Source organism: Malaclemys terrapin, chromosome 7 (assembly GCF_027887155.1).
Source record: "Malaclemys terrapin pileata isolate rMalTer1 chromosome 7, rMalTer1.hap1, whole genome shotgun sequence".
Lineage (NCBI taxonomy): Eukaryota > Metazoa > Chordata > Testudines > Emydidae > Malaclemys > Malaclemys terrapin.
This window is the reverse complement of record NC_071511.1, coordinates 70453677-70474328: the sequence shown is the minus strand read 5'-3', so window position 1 is coordinate 70474328 and position 20652 is coordinate 70453677. Positions and strand designations below refer to the sequence as shown.

Genomic DNA, 20652 nt, shown 5'->3' with positions numbered 1-20652 from the left:
GAGCAGTGTATAGCTTGGTGGCGGCCAGTGTTTAAAACCATATACAGTATAATTCAGAGGTAATCAGTGCTATAGTCAGAGAAAATCAATGGTTTAAATGGTGTCCAAACAAGATAAATCAATCTATTTCCTTTTTTAAGATTACTATGTGATGAAAAGGACAGTAAGTCCAAACAGCGAAGATGATTTAGGAGCAAATCTTTTTCTGGTGTGACAAAGTTCCTCCTCTATCTTGGTGGGTCCTGCGCTTATTGGCGGATTTTCTTGCCTCAGAGATTCACCATATGGGTTGGGGAACAGCCCAGAGACCTTCCCCTCTGGAAGAACCCACAGTCCAGGTCAATTGGGAGGAACCCAGTCCCACCCTCTACTCCGGTTTCCAGCCCAGGGCTCTGTGGACTACAGCTGTCTATAATGCCTCCTGTAACAGCTGCATGACAGCTACAACTCCCTGGGCTACTTCCCCATGGCCTCCTCCAAACACCTTCCTTATTCTTACCACAGGACCTTCCTCCTGGTGTCTGATAACGCTTGTGCTCCTCAGTCCTCCAGCAGCACACCCTCTCAGCTCCTTTTGCTCCCAGCTCCTCACAGTCTCACACTACAAACTGAAGTGAGCTCCTTTTAAAACCCAGGTGCCCTGATTAGCCTGCCTTAATTGATTCTAGCAACTTCTTCTTAATTGGCTCCAGGTGTCCTAATTAGCCAGCCTGTCTTAACTGGTTCTAGCAGGTTCCTGATTACTCTAGTGCAGCACCTTCTCTGGTCACTCAGGGAACAGAAAACTACTCATCCAGTGACCAGTATATATTTGCCCTCTACCAGACTCCTGTACCCCACTGGTCTGGGTCTGTCACACTGGGCAAAATGTCTCTCAGCTACAGCTAAGATGGCAACATGTCAAATTAGCAAAGGAACATAATTAATCTTCCTATCAATCCCTGGCTTGAGTTCCCATGCTTGGGGCTAGCCATACATGCCTCTCTTCCTAACACCTCCCAAGGCTCAGACAGTCTGCTGTACTAATATACTCTTCTGCTGACTTTCAGTGTTGGAACACAGCTCCTTATCCCTTCCAGCTTGTACACTCACCTCCTCCCATATGGCTGTAGATACACTGTATTTTAAAGGGCTTATATTATTCTTGGTGCGATTCCAAAAGAGCACATGGGATGTTTGCTCAACAGACTGTCAGAAATGCTGGATTTTCTGTTGTTCCCATCAAAAATTCCCAATTTCCCACTTTACATAATTATAAGAAAACACCATTGCTCTGCAATGTTAAATTCTCTGGAAAATAGTGTTTAATTGTAAAGAGAAATCTGCCAGGCAATATTTTAAATAAAGGTTTATCCAAGATTTCCATGTTTTGTATTCATTATTCTGCATGTTGTGTAAAATGAGAAAAACGGTAATGGCTTTATTAGTTTCTTACATGTGATATTTTACTAGTTGCTGGCAGGAACTCTCAGAGTGTGCTCTAGCACTTAGAGCAAGAGAATGAAAAAGCAAGACTCTGTGCTTCTGCTTGGATAGTCTCTCAGGGTTTGGGTAACCTCCTGTGCCTCAAATTTCCATAATAATAATAATAATAATAATACTTAATACTTGTCAGGTACTTTGAGGTCCTCAGCTGAAGATTGCTATAGCACTGAAAAATACTAATATTAGTGAAACTTCAGTAGAAGGGATTTGGGCCAAATCTTCAGAGCTCAACTGATAATATTTTGAGGTGGTTGAAATGCATGTTATCAGGGACGCTACACAGACCAAAGAGTGTTCCATTGTACAGTAACATACAAAGGCAATAGTTACGTTTTAAATTCTGCCTGCGGATATAGGTGGCCAATTCCTAATAGGAGTTTTGTGCTCAGAACTGAGAATAGAATGTGGTTCTTACTCCATACGTTATCTCCACATCCCCTCAAACAGTGTACAAACCAAGAAGATACAGGGGAGGAGACACCCAAAGCCCACAACCTATATTGTTCAGGCAACATTACCATCTATTTCAGAGGTGGGCAAACTACGGCCCACATGACTGTCCTGTTCGGCTCTTGAGCTCCCGGCCAGGATGGCTAGCCCCCGGCACCTTCCCTGCTGTCTCCCACTCCCCACAGCCTCAGCTTGCTGTGCCACCAGCGTTCTGGGCAGCGGGGCTGTGAGCTCCTGCCGGACAGCGCGGTGGTGTGGCTGGCTCCGGCCGGGCGGCACAGCTGTCAGTCCTGCTGCTCTGAGCGGCCTGGTAAGGGGGCAGAGGGGTTGGATAAGGGGCAGGGAGTCCTGGGAGGCAGTCAGGGTACAGAGAGCAGGGGGCGGTTGGATGGAGCAGAGGTTATGGGGCGGGCAGGTAGGAGACAGGGATGGGGTGTGGATAGGGGTTGGGGCAGTCAGGGGTTGGGGTCCTGGGGGGGAGGGATTAGGGGACAAGGAGCAGGGGGGATTGGATGGGTGAGGGGTTCTGAGGGGCAGGAAGTTGGAGGGGATGGATAGGGGGCTGGGGCTAGGCTGTATGGGTAGGCACAATCTTCCCTACCCAGCCCTCCATACATTTTTGGAACCCTGATGTGGCCCTCAGGCCAAAAAGTTTGCCCACCCCGATCTAATTACAGCAGATTTTAATTTATCAAAATACAAATGTCATTGTGAAATGTTAACATTACTTCAAAAAGAAAAAGAGCGCATTTATACAGATCACCAAGCTTCATAGATTCATAGGCCAGAAAGTGTCATTGTGTTCATCTTATCTTATATAACACAGGCCATAGAACTGCACCAAAATAATTCCTAGATCATATATTTTAGATAAACATCCAGTCTTGATTGAAAAATTGTGAGTTATGGAGAATCCACCATGACTGTGGGTAAATTGTTCCAACAGTTAATTACTCTCACCATTTAAAATGTACACCTTCTTTCCAATCTGAATTTGTCCAGCTTTCACATCCAGCCATTGGATTATGTTATACCTTTCTCTGCCAGATTGAAGAACCCATTATTAAATATTTGTTCCCCACATAGGTACTGACAGTCTGTAATCAAGTCATCCCTACCAGCCACTGGCATAGGCTTGAATTAGAGGATGGCCAGGAAGGGCAACCAGGCAGTCGATCTGCGGAGACTTTGATACCCGTGGAAAGGAAACATATATAGTGACCTGTCCAGAAGGCCAACTCATGAAGAGGGAATGTGCTGAGTCCCAGCGAGCAAGAGGGGCTGTGGTGAGAACAAATGACAGATGGTGTCAAACTTGGATGGAGATAATCCCCTGAGCAGCTAGAGAAAGAGCCCTAGCAGTGAATAGAGCATCTTGTTACAAGCTGATTCTCTCTCTCTTGGGTTTGTTTTAAAAGAGACAGCCCAATGGAGGTATATTTCTCTCTCTTCCACCCCACCCCCTACTGTTTCTGCAGCAACCCAATTATTTCTTAGCTCATATGCTTATTATGTGACAACTACACACATGGCATAATTAATGTGGTGTTCAGTTTAATTGGTGCTCATTATTTCATATTATTTCATTTTATTTTGGTTTTAATTCCCCCCCCCCCCCCCCAAGATGTCCTCCAATAGATGCCAGAAAAATAAAGGAGGAAATATTTATCCAACATAGTAGTCTAGGGACCAATTAAGTTGAAAAAATTGGCATAGGGATTCCTGGTTTTCCTTTCCCCTTTGTACTCCAGAGTAGATGCTGTTAAATCAGTTGAAACATTGTCTTCTGCTGGTCCTTTAAAACTAGCATCAATGAGTGAACTTGTTTTATAAAGCAAAACAGGCCATTGAATCTTGACTGGGTCTATTCAAATCTAACTTAGATCTAGTTAATTTTAAAACAACTCTCTTGGGGGGGAGGAAAGGCAAGATCTGTTGAAGATTTAATGAATAATTTAAGACATAAATAATCTGATTTAAAACTCATACTCAGAGTTTAAAGACTCTCTCTTGAGTTACTAAGCATACTGATTTGCAAGCTTGAAGTTATGAAAAATAGTCTTTAAAGCATGCAACATTCATAGTCTCATGCCACCAGAAAAAAACAGAAGTTAATTCACTAGGTAAATTAATTTAAATTACTGGTGGTTGTGTTAAAATGAAATAAAATCTCCATGCAAACTATCAAACTTTGTAAGGATACTTCTGAAAACTATGTCATTTGCTCCAACTTTTCAGTACACTGCTGAACTTTAGTTTTAAGGTCTGTGTCTAATTCAGATAAGGAGAAAGTCATGGGAACAGTCTAGAAACAAAAAAGTTACTTGAACAACTGTACCAAGGGAATAAGGGCCCAGTTCAGCAGAACACTTAGGTAAATACCTAACATTAAGAATGCACATTATCACATTGACTTCAAAGATCTACTCATGTGTTTAAAGACAGGCATGCACTTAAATACTTTGCTAAAATTATACCCTAGTGCCCATATTTTCCCACAGAGCAAGAGGAATATAGGCAAGGAAGGAGAAACTAAAGCTGTTTATGTAAGACCTATGGCCATGGCAGTGGGTGACAATCTCCATCTTGGTCTCTGCTACATAGTAGATTATTTCTGAAGGATAAAAAATACAGTTACTTTAAAAGTGATGTTAAATTGATATTGTCTGAACATTTAGGACCATTAAAGTTGACTATTGGCTTCCATTAATTTCAGAGGGCTTATGATGCATCCTTAGAAAAAGAAAGGGAGATTTGACAAAAGATTCTCTCTCTGGTTTTGGTGAGGATTTAGGCCCAGATCTTCAAAAGTATTTGGGTGCTAACTCTCAAAGGGACTTAGGTGCCTGATTACCTTGGAGGAGCTGGGCCTCAGTGTCTGATTCTATAACTCCCAAAGGTGATATCATGTATAGTTTTTTACTTAACTGCTTTATGTATAAGCCATTTATATTTCAACAAGCTCATCTTTAATTGCAGGATTCCTGGGCTATTAAAGCTGTCTAGCTGTTCCTTAGCCTGTTCTCTTAATTTCCCAGGATATTTAAAAGTCTTTGACAAGCTCCTAAATTGCTTTTATCCCCCTCTTTACTCATTCCCGTCAATTTGAACAATCTGTTATTGACTTTTCATCATGAAAATATAATGGTTTTAAAAAGAAACATCATAGATCTAAACATGGTCCTGCTGCACCTTGTCTGCAATCATAGAAGTTAAGTAATGGGTGCATTTGGCTCATTGTGTATGCCAATGGGGAGTTTTCCGAACTAAATATCTCTTTGAATTTATTTCCAAACTAACAAGACGAAGAAATGCACAATATAAAATAATTGCTGGATGTTTTCAGTTATACCAGGAGGAACAAATGTAGCTTAATGTAACTTTCCATTTGTTATACTTTCATAACCAAAAAAAAATTGCATATGGAGAACAATATATATTTCTCTTAGCTAATGTACATACATATGATAATGCAACTTTAAGGTAGAAAAATCAAGTGCTACAAGATTCAGACAATGCAAAAAAAATATATATGGCTCGTGTTTATGCCTGAAAAATATGGTCTCTTTATGCCAATATATGTTGTTTGTCAATATATAATTAACCTAAAATAACTCTGCAGCTTCAGAAAAAGCAAATTTTCACCACTGAATTATAAACTATTAAGAACAATTTGGATTTTGGAGTTGCTGGAAGAGCCTTAATTGCTGACAAAGTGCATGGAGTGCTGCTAACAGATGAATCTAGGAGGTAAACCTAATAGGAAGCTTCAGTATTATAGGTTGATGGTAGGGCCAGAACTACATGAATTTCAATGGCTTGATATTTTGACTGGAATTACATGGGGCCCTATGGGATGATATGATCTGAACTGAGCTCTTTTTGGCTTTGCATGAAAGATTGTGCACAGAGCGTATACCAAGTCATCATTGGGCAGTGATTGAAAGGGGAGTGGACAATGGTATTTAGAAATACATCAGAGAAAGTCCAGGAGCTGAGGGATCCCTGTCTGATACCCGGAGCACCAAAGCAGGCAATTTTCAAAGAGGCAGCTACTAGAAGAGACCTCTGTAGCAGTGCTCCCGACCAATTAAAATCAGGACCCTTTTGAAGTATCTCAAGATGGGCACCCAAAATCACTAGTTGCTCTGAAAATCTTGGCCTGGGAACTTTTTCACAGTGACCTCCCTTTCAGAGGATGTGGTGTTATACTTTGTTATTATGTAACATGAAGTAACATTGCTAGATCTTTTGAATAATTGATATTTTAATTTCCAAAACCAAGATGATGGGAAACCTGAGGCAAGTCTAGGTCCAGTTAAAAGTCTGTTTGGTGAAGGTCTTGAACTGAAATAGACAGTTCTACAGAAAACTGCAAGATAACTGTTCCTGTGTCTATTCAAAGGGAAGTTTTATGATTTTTAATGTGGAAAGGCAACTAAGCAAGACATGGTGAGGTGATTTGGGAAGCTACACAGCAGCTCGTGTGCTAAAAATGTGGATGCTGGGAAGCAGCCTTCTTTAGATGTTATAAAACCCCCTTAAATAAAAGTTACAAAGCGAAGCAGCAGAGTCAGCAAGTTTGAATTCTAAGACCAAAAGGTGTGGGCAGATCTTACCTACTATTCCCTCACTTTCCTAGTGAAATACCATATTAGCCGTTCAATGGATATAAAAAAAGGAGACTTATAATGAAAACTAACACTTCGCAATATGACATCTGCCACTATATTTTTTCATTGTTATTAAAGAAAGTGTTTAAGATGACATTAATAGCAGACTGATTTAATTTTTATTTAAAGGGAGAATATGCAATTTTAACTCCATTTACTTATGTAGAGTCTTTTTTTTAACCCTAATCTGCCAGGAAGGAAGTCTGACATTTGGACAAATGAGATTGTTGACTGCATATTGATAATCCAATTTTTGATGTATCAAAGGTTGTACGGAGGCACCATACTTATGCTACATACTAATGAGAAACTCCAAGTGTTGAGAGATGATGATGTGTGCAGTAAAATATTGCTTGGGGGGCCAGAGCTCTGGATGGGCTGGTATTATTAGAATCAGAACCTCAGAATGGGAATACAAAGTGACTTCCTTAGGGGAAATTAAAACCAGGCGAGGATCGTGTCAGAAGGGCTGAGCTGAACAGGTGAAATATTTGTGTCTAGTCTGCACATAAAATCCACTTCAAATCTGTATGAAAGCATGAAGCTCTTTATGCAAAGAAGAGTTAACAGCACAAAAAATGTTAATGTTTCACTTCACCAAGTTTTCACAGCAAACCAAGTAATTGGTACAGAAGTTTCAGCATGCAACCCAGATTGTCATAATCTGCAAAGGCCTACAAAATTTAACATCCAAACAGAGCAGAGAGGGAGAAGATTATTATCATCATCTTTAGTATATTCAGAAAAAACTCAAAGGGCTACAACAATCACAAAGCCAGAGGTGGGGGTAAGATTTCAGGAGAGGGAACATAATTTCCCCTCCCCCCCCGCAAACCATGGGTAGATTTTAAAGAATAAAATGGTATTTTATAGTAGAAATGACCCAGTATTTGAAGGCTGAAAAATGTTCATTTCAGTTTGGATATGCAATTAAATACTCAGAAGCTCAGATGTTTGTAGCCTATATGAACTACATATAACTCTTGGATGTGCACAAAATTGGACCAGGATTCTCAAAATAACGGGCTTTCTTTTGGGATTTACGGTTAGTCTTTTTTTTCTATTCAAGCTGGAAATACCCTAAGAACCAGGCTTTCTGGCCTTTTTGCTTCCACTGAGGATGAGAAAACATTAATGTGTGGAAAAAGGGGGGGGGGAGGAAGAGGAGAGGGAGAGAGATTAATGGAATGTTTTAGAACTTTGTGAAAAATTGGAGTCAAAACTTGAGGAAGTTTCACTGGCACAAGCCACTTTGCCCAGCCACAGTGCAGTTACAATACATTTAATTTCTTCTTTTATTACAACCCTGGATCTTCACTTTCTACCTGCCTTGCAGGGAAGGAGGGAGGATCATTTTTTTGCAGAAACCCAGTGACATTGAAGTAATTCATGTTGCAAGGCAGGAAGTCTCTTATATGCTAGCTGAGCCTTTGGTCCAGCATTTTAGGAATAAACAGGCATTACATGCCTGCTTACTCCATCTCTGGAAGAGATAGGTGGATCCTCAACTTCATTACCCCTATCTTCCCAATCACTAGCCAATGCAGCGAGGCTGACATAAGAGAGGGTGTTGTAAAATTTACTGCAGTAAATTACTACCTTGCCAAACCCATTGAAGAAAGGAGGAAACGAGAGTTGTCTCTGAATTATAATGTCTAGCAGCGCTACTCTTGGGGTGCAGCTTAGACATCACCCTTTGCTGAGCTCTGTGCCCAAAGTCACAATCTAACCATTAGGTTACATTTTTATAGGCTTAGCTGTCGAGTTATTGGTGTGTGTGCAAAACAGAAGCAATATTCCCCCAATACAACTCCAATTTCAGAAAACTCAGTTTTGGGCTTATCCCAAAAACAGTGAAGGTTAAACCCACAAGGTAAATATTTAAAAAAAAATTATGAGCATCTGAAAACACATGCTATAATGGCAACCATTTTGCATTCTTAATTATGATTGTTACTTGCAAGTGGCATAGCATTAAATGTTTGCTATTGCTTCAAGAAAATCATCATTTACATACAGTAGTATAGATAGACACCAGATTTTTAATTTTCACATGCAAGCTTGTCCATTCTAGGGAAAAAAATAATACAAGCTGTCATATATGCCTAATTTAAAACATGAATTCATGATCAGATTCTAAGAGCACAAAATTTCAGAATGAGCAGATATTCCATTAAGAAAAAGAATCTGGCCCTAAATTATGAATTTGGACTCTGGTATACTTACTACTCACTTTCAATAGTATGTTACACCATGAGTAGAACTACTGAAGTCAATTGGATGGTTGTGGAGTAAGTTACTACTAAGCTTGTATAAGGGTATCAGAATTTGGCCCCTTGTTTTAAATTATTCATTCAACTCCCAAATACTCACTCACTCTCTCTCTCTGTCTCTGTCTCTGTCTCTGTGCATATTTAAAATATGAAACAAAGCATAAAGGTTTCATTAACATGTATCTGGGGTGGTTACATTACTTTTACTTGAGCCTCTGAAGATCATCCCAATAAAATGCATGGATATACAATGGGGCTGAAATTCAGTGGAGATCAACTCACTGAAAGAATTTGGCCTCATTTGTACAATTCATAATACTGTCTCAATTCAAATTTCTCCACCCTTGGATCCTACTAATTGGGAACAGGAACTTGAAATATTAAATTGATAATGAACAACATTTTAGACATTGTCTTCTAATAAGAGTGCATCAATTTGCATAGTTCTGTGAACCTGTCTGTGGGAATTAATGATGCTTCTCTATATCAGTATGATAGAGAGAGAGGGATATGACAACGTTTACTTCTGATACTATTAGGGTCCCTTCAATGACAATCATTAAGAAGTCCATTAATGAGAAAATATTGCCCTGAGGCACTACTGCAGTTAGACATCTTACTTTAAATCTATGCTCTCCAGAAACTGTATTAATAAAGCACTGAAGTCTCTGAACTATACAAAGGTTATTAGTCAAATTATCTCACTGAGCATATGAAGAAAAAGATAGACTTCTTCATATACTGTATGCAGATGACACTGAAGATTAGGGTGGACAGTATTATAAATGTTTCACCAAGAACTGTATTAGAAATACAATGGTTAAAAATTTCACCTCTAATGACTCTAGATATGAGCAGCATACACCCCCACACACACCTTTAAAAGATCAAACTTAAGTGGAGTAAGATCAGAAATTGATCACACTAATTAATATTATTATCTGATAATAGAATCATTGATTTGTTAAATCAAAAATCCTGCACCATATGTTCATGAGTGAGGATTTGACTGGAATAAGAGCTATTGTAACATGTAATTTTCTTTCTCCTTAGTAGATGATACAATAGCTTCAAAAAGAGACATTAATTTTAACCTAAAATGATTTTACTATCAGGAAATATAATCAGTGTATTGGCCCCTGTGAAACTGGTTTCAAGCTAGTGCCTAACAAATGATGGCCATGTAACCCTCCCCACACCACAACTGCATTCATGTTGGTGCTCTCAGACTACACTTACTGGGGTGTGCGGAGTACAGACTCTACATGGGTCGCTACACACCACAATGAAAGGCTCCAGCAGTGAGGAGAGATTCTAGCAGGGGGAGGTTTCAGCATGGGGGAACTGCCAGAGCCTTTCCCCACAATGTCCCCCTGCCAGAGCCTTTCACTGCTATTTATGCCCATGCTAGCTGAGCGTGCAGTGTCTGTATGTTACACGCTGCCATAAATATAGACCTACCTTCAGAATGACAACTACTGATGAACAAGAAGGTGGTGACAAATTCAAAACAGATAAAGGGGATTTTTTCATACAACGTGCAAATAGAGGGCAGGCTCACTGCCACAGGACGTCATGAAGGCCAAGAATTTAGCAAAATACAAAAAAAATTGGCATTTATATGAATAACAAGAATATCAAGTGTTAGAATAGTTAACACTAACAAACATTTTGGAAGAGATATTCAACTTCATGCCTTAGGAGACCTAAAAGTGTGGGGCAGATTCTCCAAATTCTGCCAACTGTAGGATTCTCACACCTTCCTCTGACATATCTGGTGTGTCCACTGTCAGAGGCCAGGTACTGCAGTAGATGAACCTGTCATCTGATCCTGTCTGAGAATTCCTCTGTGGACTAATGACACAGGTATTTTGGTTTAAAAAGCAATTATTTCCATTTAACTTAATCCTGTAAAAACAATGAATTAAATTAAATTGAAATAAGCCTTTCAAACCAAAAGAAGAGCATCTATATGCAAACCCGCATAAGTTAAGATCAGTTTAAAAAAACACATTAGGTCCAATGGTGCAAATTTGTGTGTAAGCAAGGCCTCTGACATTGACTCTCACAGTGGCTTTGGACAAGTCACTTGCAATAATTGTCTCTTCCTCAGTTTCCCCATGTGTGAAAATCCTTGCTCTAATTTACAGGTTAATTAAGTACCTTCCATGCACAACACAACACAACACAACACAATTATTACTGGTAGTTGGAAAAGAAAATAAGTTTCTCAGTAAGTAAGAGTATTGAACTTTGAAGCTGTAGGAATCTATTCTGAGTTTAACATTTTTAAAAGGAATTCTGCACGTTTACAAAATAGATTTTATTTAATGGACATTAAAATCTCTTTTGAGTAACTGTTTACAAAACATCACTCTCTTTAAAATGCAAAACCGGGGTTGGGGTATACAGGTAGAATGAAGCATTTTAAAATCTGAAACCCTGCCCCTCCCCCCCCATTAAAAAGATACAAACTCTTTCATTCTTGGAAATCTATCGTGATAATGTGTGCTGAACTCAGACTATGTTTGCCAAATCTTAGTCCAGAACGAATACGTTACAGATCAGTTAGAGTCCCCTAATAAGAGGAGGCACATTGTAATGAACCCTGATTAGAACAGCAGTACTTACAGGGCCTTGTTATGGGAATAAATACTGTGCCAAAATTAATCACTGCCAAAAATGTACAGCTTCTTCATTTTATTCTGCTTACTTCTACCAAGAATGCTGATTTATTTTAAAAGGGAACAATATAATAAGAGATGAAAGCATGGTAGGGGAAGTCTCATCTACAGCTGAAATGATAAATGGGGGTGAAAGTTTTGTTTGATTTTTAAAGATAACACTCTATGGACCAAAAATGCTTTGCATTCTGCAAACCAATATGATTGACATTTCTGGTATATTGAGCACTCAGATAAGGAATGATCAGGTCTTCAAATTTGCTAGGGAATTGTGCCCAGACCTATACATTTAGCTACTTAAAATGTTTTAATGATATATTTCTCCTATGCATTGTTTCATTGTCTTAGCATGAGGTCACTCAATGTCCTGGAATCACATCTCATGTAGTTGAATTAAAGCTCTTAATAAAAACCCTTTTTAAATGTCTCTCTTTACACATCACACATTTTGTGTTACATAAGGGGGGCTGGCTCCAAGGTATCTACTTCCCTTAGCAAATCAGCAAATGTCTATTCCTACCAGCCCCAGCCTCCTTTACAAATAGTCACTGCATTTATTGCCTCAAGTAACCAACTACTACTATGTAATAGCCACTGTTGTGTATATTAGTGTTTGGGATCTTCAAAACTACTCCTCATAGGAAAGTCAATTCAATGAAGCTTTAGGTTTTCCCCATAAGATAATTCACAAAGTATCTTATGTAGACTTTATAGAATAATTGTGTCAAGTGTCTCTATCTTAAGAGGGCAGTGAGTATTGTATATTTTGTGATGCCTTATCCTGTGCCAAACAGTCTACTAATGCATACCTTGTTGTACTTCATTATTCTGTCTCCTTGAGACTTGGCATCTCGTTAACAAGATGGTCCCTGTGGAAATAAGAGAAACATATTTAATTCTCTTGGGGCAATGCCTCTGCTTTTGCTCCATAGCTCTGCTGCTGACTCAGTGCCTCTGCAAATCACACACAGGATGCGCTGCCTCCAAAAATGCTGACTTTGCAAGACAGGAAGGCAGCCTGGGCTAACAGCTTTAAGAAAATGGTTGGAAAAAATCATTTGAAATTTACCAAGGGGGAAAAACGTGTGTGGGGGGAGAATAAAGTAGTACAATGAAAGGAAAGGGAGAGCTGGGAAAGAGGAGGAGAGGGGAAGGAGAAAAAAGGAAGATGAAATAGGATGACAAAGATGGGCAAGAGAAGGGAAGGAAAGAGAGGGGAGAGCATAGAGTCAAATACATGGATAATTACACTTTCCTCCATCTCCATAAATATATAGTATACATAGTGTAATCGCTCTCTCTCTCTCTCTCACACACATACACACACACACACACACACACACGCAGAGGAACCACTTCACCTACCAATGAAATACAGCCACTTCTAAAGGGAAACTTGTCAGCTGTCAAAAAGGGTATAATATTAATCAACAGATTGTTGAAGATTGGGCATTCCTATTAATTCTCTCAAGAGCAAGGAATTAGATACTAAAAGTAAAAAAAAAAGAAAAAAGAAAAAGAAAATAGTTTTTGGCCCAATGCATAATTAATCTGTGGAACTCAGGACCACAAAACATGACTGCAGATCAATAATCCCTTCTAGCAGCCTGGCTGGCTCCCTTGGGTTGAAAGCTGAAGTTCTAAGTGAATGCTGCAGGAGATAACATTTAGCTTCCACAGGAAACTGCAGCAGATGTGTAGTCGAGGGTAAACATGCATTGTTTACCCACTTCTCATTTGATGAATATGGAGTTGAGGTTAGTTTACCCACTTTTTTTTTTTAAACCACTACATCTCTGAATTGCAGCCCAAATTGTGTGGATTTACAGATGGCGTAAGCTGCACGTCTCTCTGGATGGTCAAACATCTCTTCCCAAATCACATGGCATTTCAGTGGAGGGGCTGCTGTCAGTTTACAGGCTGGAAGAGGGAGGAAGTATGTTTCATAACTTTCACTAACCTCTACACATGGCTGGTTTTGGCACATGTTTGCCCTCCTCTAATGCACCACTTGTTCCAACTTGATGCAAGTTACAAAGCCACTTATAACCAGTTACACCACCATTTATTTCCCCACAACTTCTGAGAACCTCAGGATCAAAACCAGAAGTAAGGTCTGATTGATGTATTTTTGCCACTTAAACATCACTCAATTGCTATTCAACATACAATGGAACTATCATCAGTAGACAAACCTACCAACTACCAAATATACCTTTAGTGAAGACTGATGAAAAATACAGCTAAGCAATATCTGTAATAAAGAATAATCTTATGATCTGCAGGGCTCCATACTAGAACATAGTTCAAAATTTCCAGAAGGGGAGCTCAGGGCATGACACTTTCAACTCAGATTCTGATGCACTGGGAAGGGAGGAGAAGAGAGGAATTGGGAGTCTGGTGGCATCAAGATCCTCCATCAAGATCCCATTTGTCAGTCTCTGAGTTGGAAGGCTTACGTTGCATATAAGCAGATGAAGTGTATTCTTGCTTTGCCTAAGTTTAAGGCCGGCGTTCACCTATAAACTTCACTTTTGTGAAATTTAGCAAAAATAAAATATCCTGTGATGCACAGTCCATCCTACTAGTTCACCGGGGATTCTGAAAACAGTAGAACAATAAAGGTTGCACTTGGGATGGGCAAACTGCTTTGGATGAGGATCATTCAAAATGTTTGCTCAAACTTAACCCAGAACTTGAAGTTTCGAGAAAGGTGAGCTATTTTCCCCTTCTTGTTGTTATTGGCATTTGCTCACCTAAAGCACATCCTGGCGCCAACCAGGACTAAAACTGGAAGTGTCAAAATACAATAAAAGCCGTTGTGGTATTATTTTCAGTCCTGCTGGAAGGAGGAAATTCCAGAGGTCTCATGAATCCATAACTATAATTCCAACTGATTTTTCTTAAGCTTCTTGTGTGGCACTATTTATAAAGTGACTTGAAAATTTTAGTCTCATCCCAATAACCAATTGAAAAATCAAAGTAAGTTTTTTAGATAGACCTCATGTATGAAGGCTTTATTCTTTTCAAATAAAATGTAAAATATAACATAACTGTGAAGGGTAGTTTGGCAGGAAAGTACATTAACTCACAACATATTTCACATCTGTTTAAGTTGACCTGGCTAAATTGCAAGGAGTAAAAATTAGTTGATCATGAATTTAAAATATTCAGGATGATATATTTAAACTGTCACTCTTTGTGTATGGGTTCACCAATCAGTTCTTTTTAAATTGCATAACGTTTGGTATTACTGCTAACATCTAAGTTAATTACAGATGCCAACATGCAATCAAATATGATTACGTTGCATTTTTGGAAACTGATCAAATGGTTCATACTGAAGCTTAAAATAGACCTTAAAAGGTGGTGTTAATTAAGCAAGCTACAAAGTTCTACTATTTTGTCAGCTTTAGAATTACAATGACAAATTGTCAGTATCCCATGCACTCAAAAGTTTTGCACTGGGAAAACTGAAAAAGAACTGTGGGGAATTCTGTAATGACATCTTTTATACTCCAGGAAAATGAGCCAAAGGAATGTTCTCAGGACAAGACTCAAGCTGGAGGAAGGGCTTTCCACTTTTTTCTTACTAAATCCCATAGCACCTTAGGACAAATAGCACACGTGCACTTGATAGTTTGGTTCATTGAAAAGGCAATGAAGAGGGTAGAGAAGTTGAGTAAACTACAGTATTCCAAAGAAAAGAGACTGAAGACAGCAGCTGAGGGAGCAGCACTCTCCCTGCAAAGAGAAGAGATAAGAAGAGGGGAAAACAAAAGGGAGATGGGGATAGAAGACATCTATGGAGTAAGTTGGAAACTGGAGTTCCATAATGCAATACGATAAGTGTTTAATATCACCAAGAATATACAATTCTCTCTCTTACTTTGGCTTTCCTTTCATTCAGCCACCTATTATCTCCCATCTTGTTTGAAGTAACCTCTTCTTCAATGGCCTCCCTAACATCCACATTGCCCCTATGCAGTCCATTCACAATGTTGGTGATAAGTTTTCACTTCCTTCTGACCACATCACCCCTCCTCTCCTTGAATCCCTACATTGGCTGCCCATTTTTTTAGCACATCAAAGTCAAGAATCCTGTCCTTGCCGTCAAGTCCCTTCATCACCATGACCCTCCTGTCTCTTTACTTTATCACTCTTCCCGCATCAGTGCTGCCACTTACACCAGGTTTCCCTAGGGGCGCTGGAACAATTTGAATATTGGGGGTGCTGAGAGCCATGGAACCAAACTGTAAACTCTGTATATGAGGAAAACCACTTCAAGTCAGGGGGCACAGCAGTACCCCTAGTTCCAGCACCTATGGGTCTCCCACAAAGATGAAGGACAGCAGCTCTTCTGCAGTGATACCTAAACACCTACTGTCATCACTATTGATGGTTAAATTAAAAAGGCAGTTGGGACAATGAACATTTATTTTTAAAAGCTTCAAATAATTGGGAACCTTCAATTTATGCACAGCCATCTAGCCTATGTAACTGTACTTTCATAACCATTACTCCTGTACTTCTTCCCCACTGTTTGTTACACTCATTCATTGCATCTTGTTTCAAAATAAACTGAAAATTCTTTGGGGGCAGGGATGTGCCTGTGTGATTGTACAATGACTAGCAATAATAGGTGTCTGAATCTGATTGAGGTTTCTATGCAGAATTGCTATGCAAATAATACATCTATTTGACATAGTAAGAAAGATGGCATATGGTTCTGAGCCCTGTATGCATGGCCAAAACTGAATACTTAAAGACAAAAAGTCAAATTAGTTTTATACTTGGTCAAAATTCAGGCAAAAGTCTTCCTTTTCCGCCTTCTATGAAATAAAAAATGCTGTTACCTCACTGAATTCATAAATGAAATGAGAGCAGATGCAGTTTAAAAGTAAGTGCTGAGAGATCTTAAAATAATAATGAAAAGCTCTGTTTTTATGAGTCATCTGAGCTAGGAGCCAGGCACTTAGGAAGCTGCAGCAACCAACTCTTGTTTTGCTCGGTAATATATTTTTCCACTTGTAGCACATTATTTGTTAATCAGTTTGCTATTAATGAGTCCCACAGCGGAACACTTCAGATGAAGAAAGTAGGGTGTGGGTGGATAGACAGATACAGCCTGTAGGTGCCTGATCAGAAAATGGAATTATTCGTAAATGGGGCTTTCATGTGCAATATTAGGTGGCAGAGCCATATCTATTTTCTTAAAAATAACTACAACCACAGCCCCCCAGGTACAACCAGCACAAGCCCTAGTAGCAAATCGAAATAGTTTTATATTTCATATTACTAATCCAGGGCCTGATCCTGGGTGGTGCTAAGCACCTTCCACTACCATTTACTTCAACGGGACAACTTACATGAATAAGCACCATTTCTGTGAGAAATGGTTTGCAGGATCAGATGCCTCATGTAATTGATGTGCTGGAGGGATGTTTTCGAAAGCTCCCAGGGGCCCCTTATTAAAATTTATCCATCAAATTGAAGGGAAGATTGGGATGATTTCTCTGCTTCTGATGGAGTCAAGCCCCTTTGGAAGCTGCTAAATCATCCAAGCTAGAAAGGATTATATCTCTGACACTTACAAAACTATTCATGAAGAGCATATTGTTGCCTTTGGAATGGACTGATTGCATCAAATGGCTGAAATTTAAAAAGGATTTCCCAGGGAAGGATAGTCTTGAATCATACTACAAGATCTTCAAACCCACACCCACTCAAATGGCAAAAGGTACTATTAATAGACTGCTTAGCATATGTTTTAATAAAAAATGCAGCGTGAAGTAGTTACATCCTTCCTTGATTATTGTTCTAAAAGGGTCTTCATCCCCAATGCAATAATTTTCCTGATCTCTGATTCCACGCCTCTTCTGCAAACCTCTATCCCTCCAATCTCTCTTGTCCTCACAGAACCTCATTCCCATCACACCTATTCTGCACATTTCCCCATCTTTGAACAGTTAAAAAAAAATCCATCACAACTATCAAGACCTCTGCATAAACAAACTCTGAAACTGCTAAATTTACTTCTGTAACCCTTTCCACCATTTCTTCTCCCACCATCTGTGGCTCACTCTTTTAGCACATTTGGCTACATGGTGATTGTGAATGCTTCAGGGCAGGAAATGTGTTCTTTAATAAGTCTTGGAATCAAAATTAATACATACACAATAGAATGGTACAGAAATAGCCCTGGAAATGCAGATGCACGAAAAATAACACCGAAGAAGTTAACCACTGCATTTCAGACTTTGCGTTTGGTTTGATTTGGGGGAGAAAAGTGAAGGTGGTTTGTTTTCCCTTCTTTAATTTTTTTTTTAATTGAAACTGTGTTCTCTATCCTTTCTCAGACAATCTCTATCCTTTCAGAATAGCTGTGGCTGTACTTGTTCTTTTATCATTTAGTTCTGCAAAGTTTTTTTTTTTCCCCAGGAGATAGAGTGAAAGACATGAGGTTTGAGGCCAGAATTTACAGATTTTGTTTTTTATTTGGGTGCATTGAGGTAGCACATAACTTTACTACACATGTAGGTTCCTTTTCAGAAATGGGATTCACTGTGAATGTCAGACACCTGAAGCACTGTAAATGGTGGAAAGAGACCAAAGTGAGAATGTTGCAGCTGCCCAATAAAGTAATCTACTTTATATGTGTGCTTTCTCTCACAACAAACAACTCATCAAGTGGAATGATGCCATGGAGCAAGGCATAAATAATAGGAAACTAAGGTCATCTCCAAAGTAGCCTCCTACTCCTAATGAAATTGATGCTACAACTACAAGATGCTTCTTACTTGCACAGAAGAAGTAAGACACCAACCCAATGAATCATAATTCAAGGACACAATGGACCATACCTGTTCTTCACGTAGGTTAATTCATTTAAGTGGAGTTACACAAGGAATACACTTGACCCAATGGGTTGTTGCTTTAAAACTATGTTTTCCTAGGAACTGTAGTTACAGCAGCAGCATTGCTGTCATTGATGCACTGGATGCAGGTTTAACAAAGACATATACAAGTTCAGGTTTGTTTGTTTTTCTCAATCCCTGTAACCTAGGCCTTCTCTAGCATTTGCTGTGCTGTGACAGCTTCTTTAGAACAGGGGTTCCCAAACTGTGGCACATGTACCCTTAGGGATATTTGAGATATCTCTGGAGGGTACAAGAAAGATTGTATAATGGGGGATTTTATTTATTCCATTTTCATAATAGACTACTCCAGATGAAGCTTTAAAACTGTGGGAATTTGTTATTTAACATACAGTAGTTAATTTACTTCAAGTTGTACCTATGAGAACACAGACACACAGAGACGCTCACCTCCAATCCCCGTACAGCATGGGTTCAGTTGCCCAGCAACTGTCCACTCTAACTGAGCTCATAACGTAGACCTGTTTCAGCGCTGTAAAGTGGCAGTGTAGACAGTGCACCAGCGCTGATAGCCATGCTCCCAGCGCTGGTAGCTATTCCCCTCATGGAGGTGGTTTTTTGTATAGCGCTGGGAGAGCTCTCTCCCAGCACTGGTGCCGCGACTACACAGCCACACTAAAGCACTGCCATGGCAGCGCTTTAACGTTGCTAGTGAAGACATGCCCTCTCAGGGTTTTTTTTTTTTTCTGGTTGTATACATCACACTATAACTATACCTGTACATAACAATGAAATATGGACAGGTGATGCTAAGAACACCACACAAAATATCAGTGATGAGAAGGGCAGGGACATGTGGGCAGCTGGTAGATTGGGAATAGGGTCCACAATAAAAAAAAGTTTGGGAACCTCTGCTCTGGAACACATACAGGCTGTCTCTGGGTGAGGTATCTCTACAGAACACACTTTGGGGCTAGAAGTACCTGATTTTGTTAAGGAACTTGTCTCTGTTTCATTTGCAACTGAAGAAATACTAGTGTCAGTGATCAAATGGCCTAGTGGAAATAAAAATGGAGAGAACCTTTTACATCTAGGTCACCATAACAAATCTAGACAGGACAGTACTGACTGAAGGATATTATCTGAAAATGGTTTGGGGATGACGACCTTTGTGAAGGGATGTGATGTCACAATCTATTCCTCATGAACAGGTGTGCACATCACAATTGGCAGTCTTGTTGACAGTCACGAGAAAGGTCAAGGATTGAATGGGAATGAAAAATGACAGTTCTCAACTAAGTGGCTGTGCTTCTTTCCGGTTCTTGAGGGACATTGGCAAGGCAGTGAGGGAAAACTTAAGTAGTTTCCTGTGTGAACCAGTTTTGCTAATAAATAAGGGAGACATAAGTCTTCAGAGCTGTCATCCCAGGACTTTTCACGAGCTTTGAATTCATGTTTTGAAAACTAAAGTAACAATCCATGACTTTAAATTACTTTCATCTGTCAATTACAGTAAAATATTCTGGTTTTACAGCTTGTTTAGAGCAAATGATTAATTTGTATTACAAGAGTTATTTGCTCATACATTTTTAATCATTGCACAGGGATTCACACTTTTTTTGCTATCATCTTCGGATACATTTTTTCTTTAGGTTTTGATATTATTTTTGGTGGGTAAGTGCCAAGTTACAATGTGCTTAAGTTTTACTATTTAACTGTGAACATGGATTTATGTAGTGACTCTATCACATATCATTATTAACAAGTAGAAACATAAAGCAACCAGAATGCTCCTCTTGCTGTTATGTGAGAGAATGGCTGATTTAAATTTTATTAGAGAATATTTAAAAAATAAAAACGGTACAAACGATTTGAGGAGTCAGTTGTCAATCATTGGGGGGAACATACAGAGTATGGGGGGGATGTTGTTATGTTGGGGTTGGCAGCACACATAATACATACAGACTGTAGTGTCCCCAATGGGGGGGGGGGTGGGCGGTGGGCGAGATCAAGACACAGTTGATAATCGGTGAGGGTCAATCATCCACACATGGGGTACAAATAGCCACGGGCACAAGTAGGTGGGTTGGGCGATGGTGATGGGGCGATCCTCACGAGGTGGGATTCAGTTACGTTGGGTAGGTTTGGGATTCAGGGGAAAGAAGCCTTGCGGGGCGGGGGGGGGGGGGGTTAATAGGTCCCTTCCCCC

The 20652-nt window shown here is 39.6% G+C and overlaps 1 protein-coding gene across 1 annotated transcript in view; it reads right to left on the bottom strand.

The window, feature by feature from the left end:
• The window catches only part of LOC128841236 (pulmonary surfactant-associated protein D-like), a 97063-nt gene extending 84659 nt beyond the window's left edge, over positions 1-12404 (bottom strand). Inside the window, exon 1 of the mRNA XM_054036097.1 lies at positions 12375-12404. Coding sequence (XP_053892072.1) covers positions 12375-12389 — 15 coding nt within the window. The 5' untranslated portion in view covers positions 12390-12404. The remainder of the gene's footprint in view (positions 1-12374) is intronic.
• Between the last annotated feature and the right edge of the window lie 8248 nt (positions 12405-20652).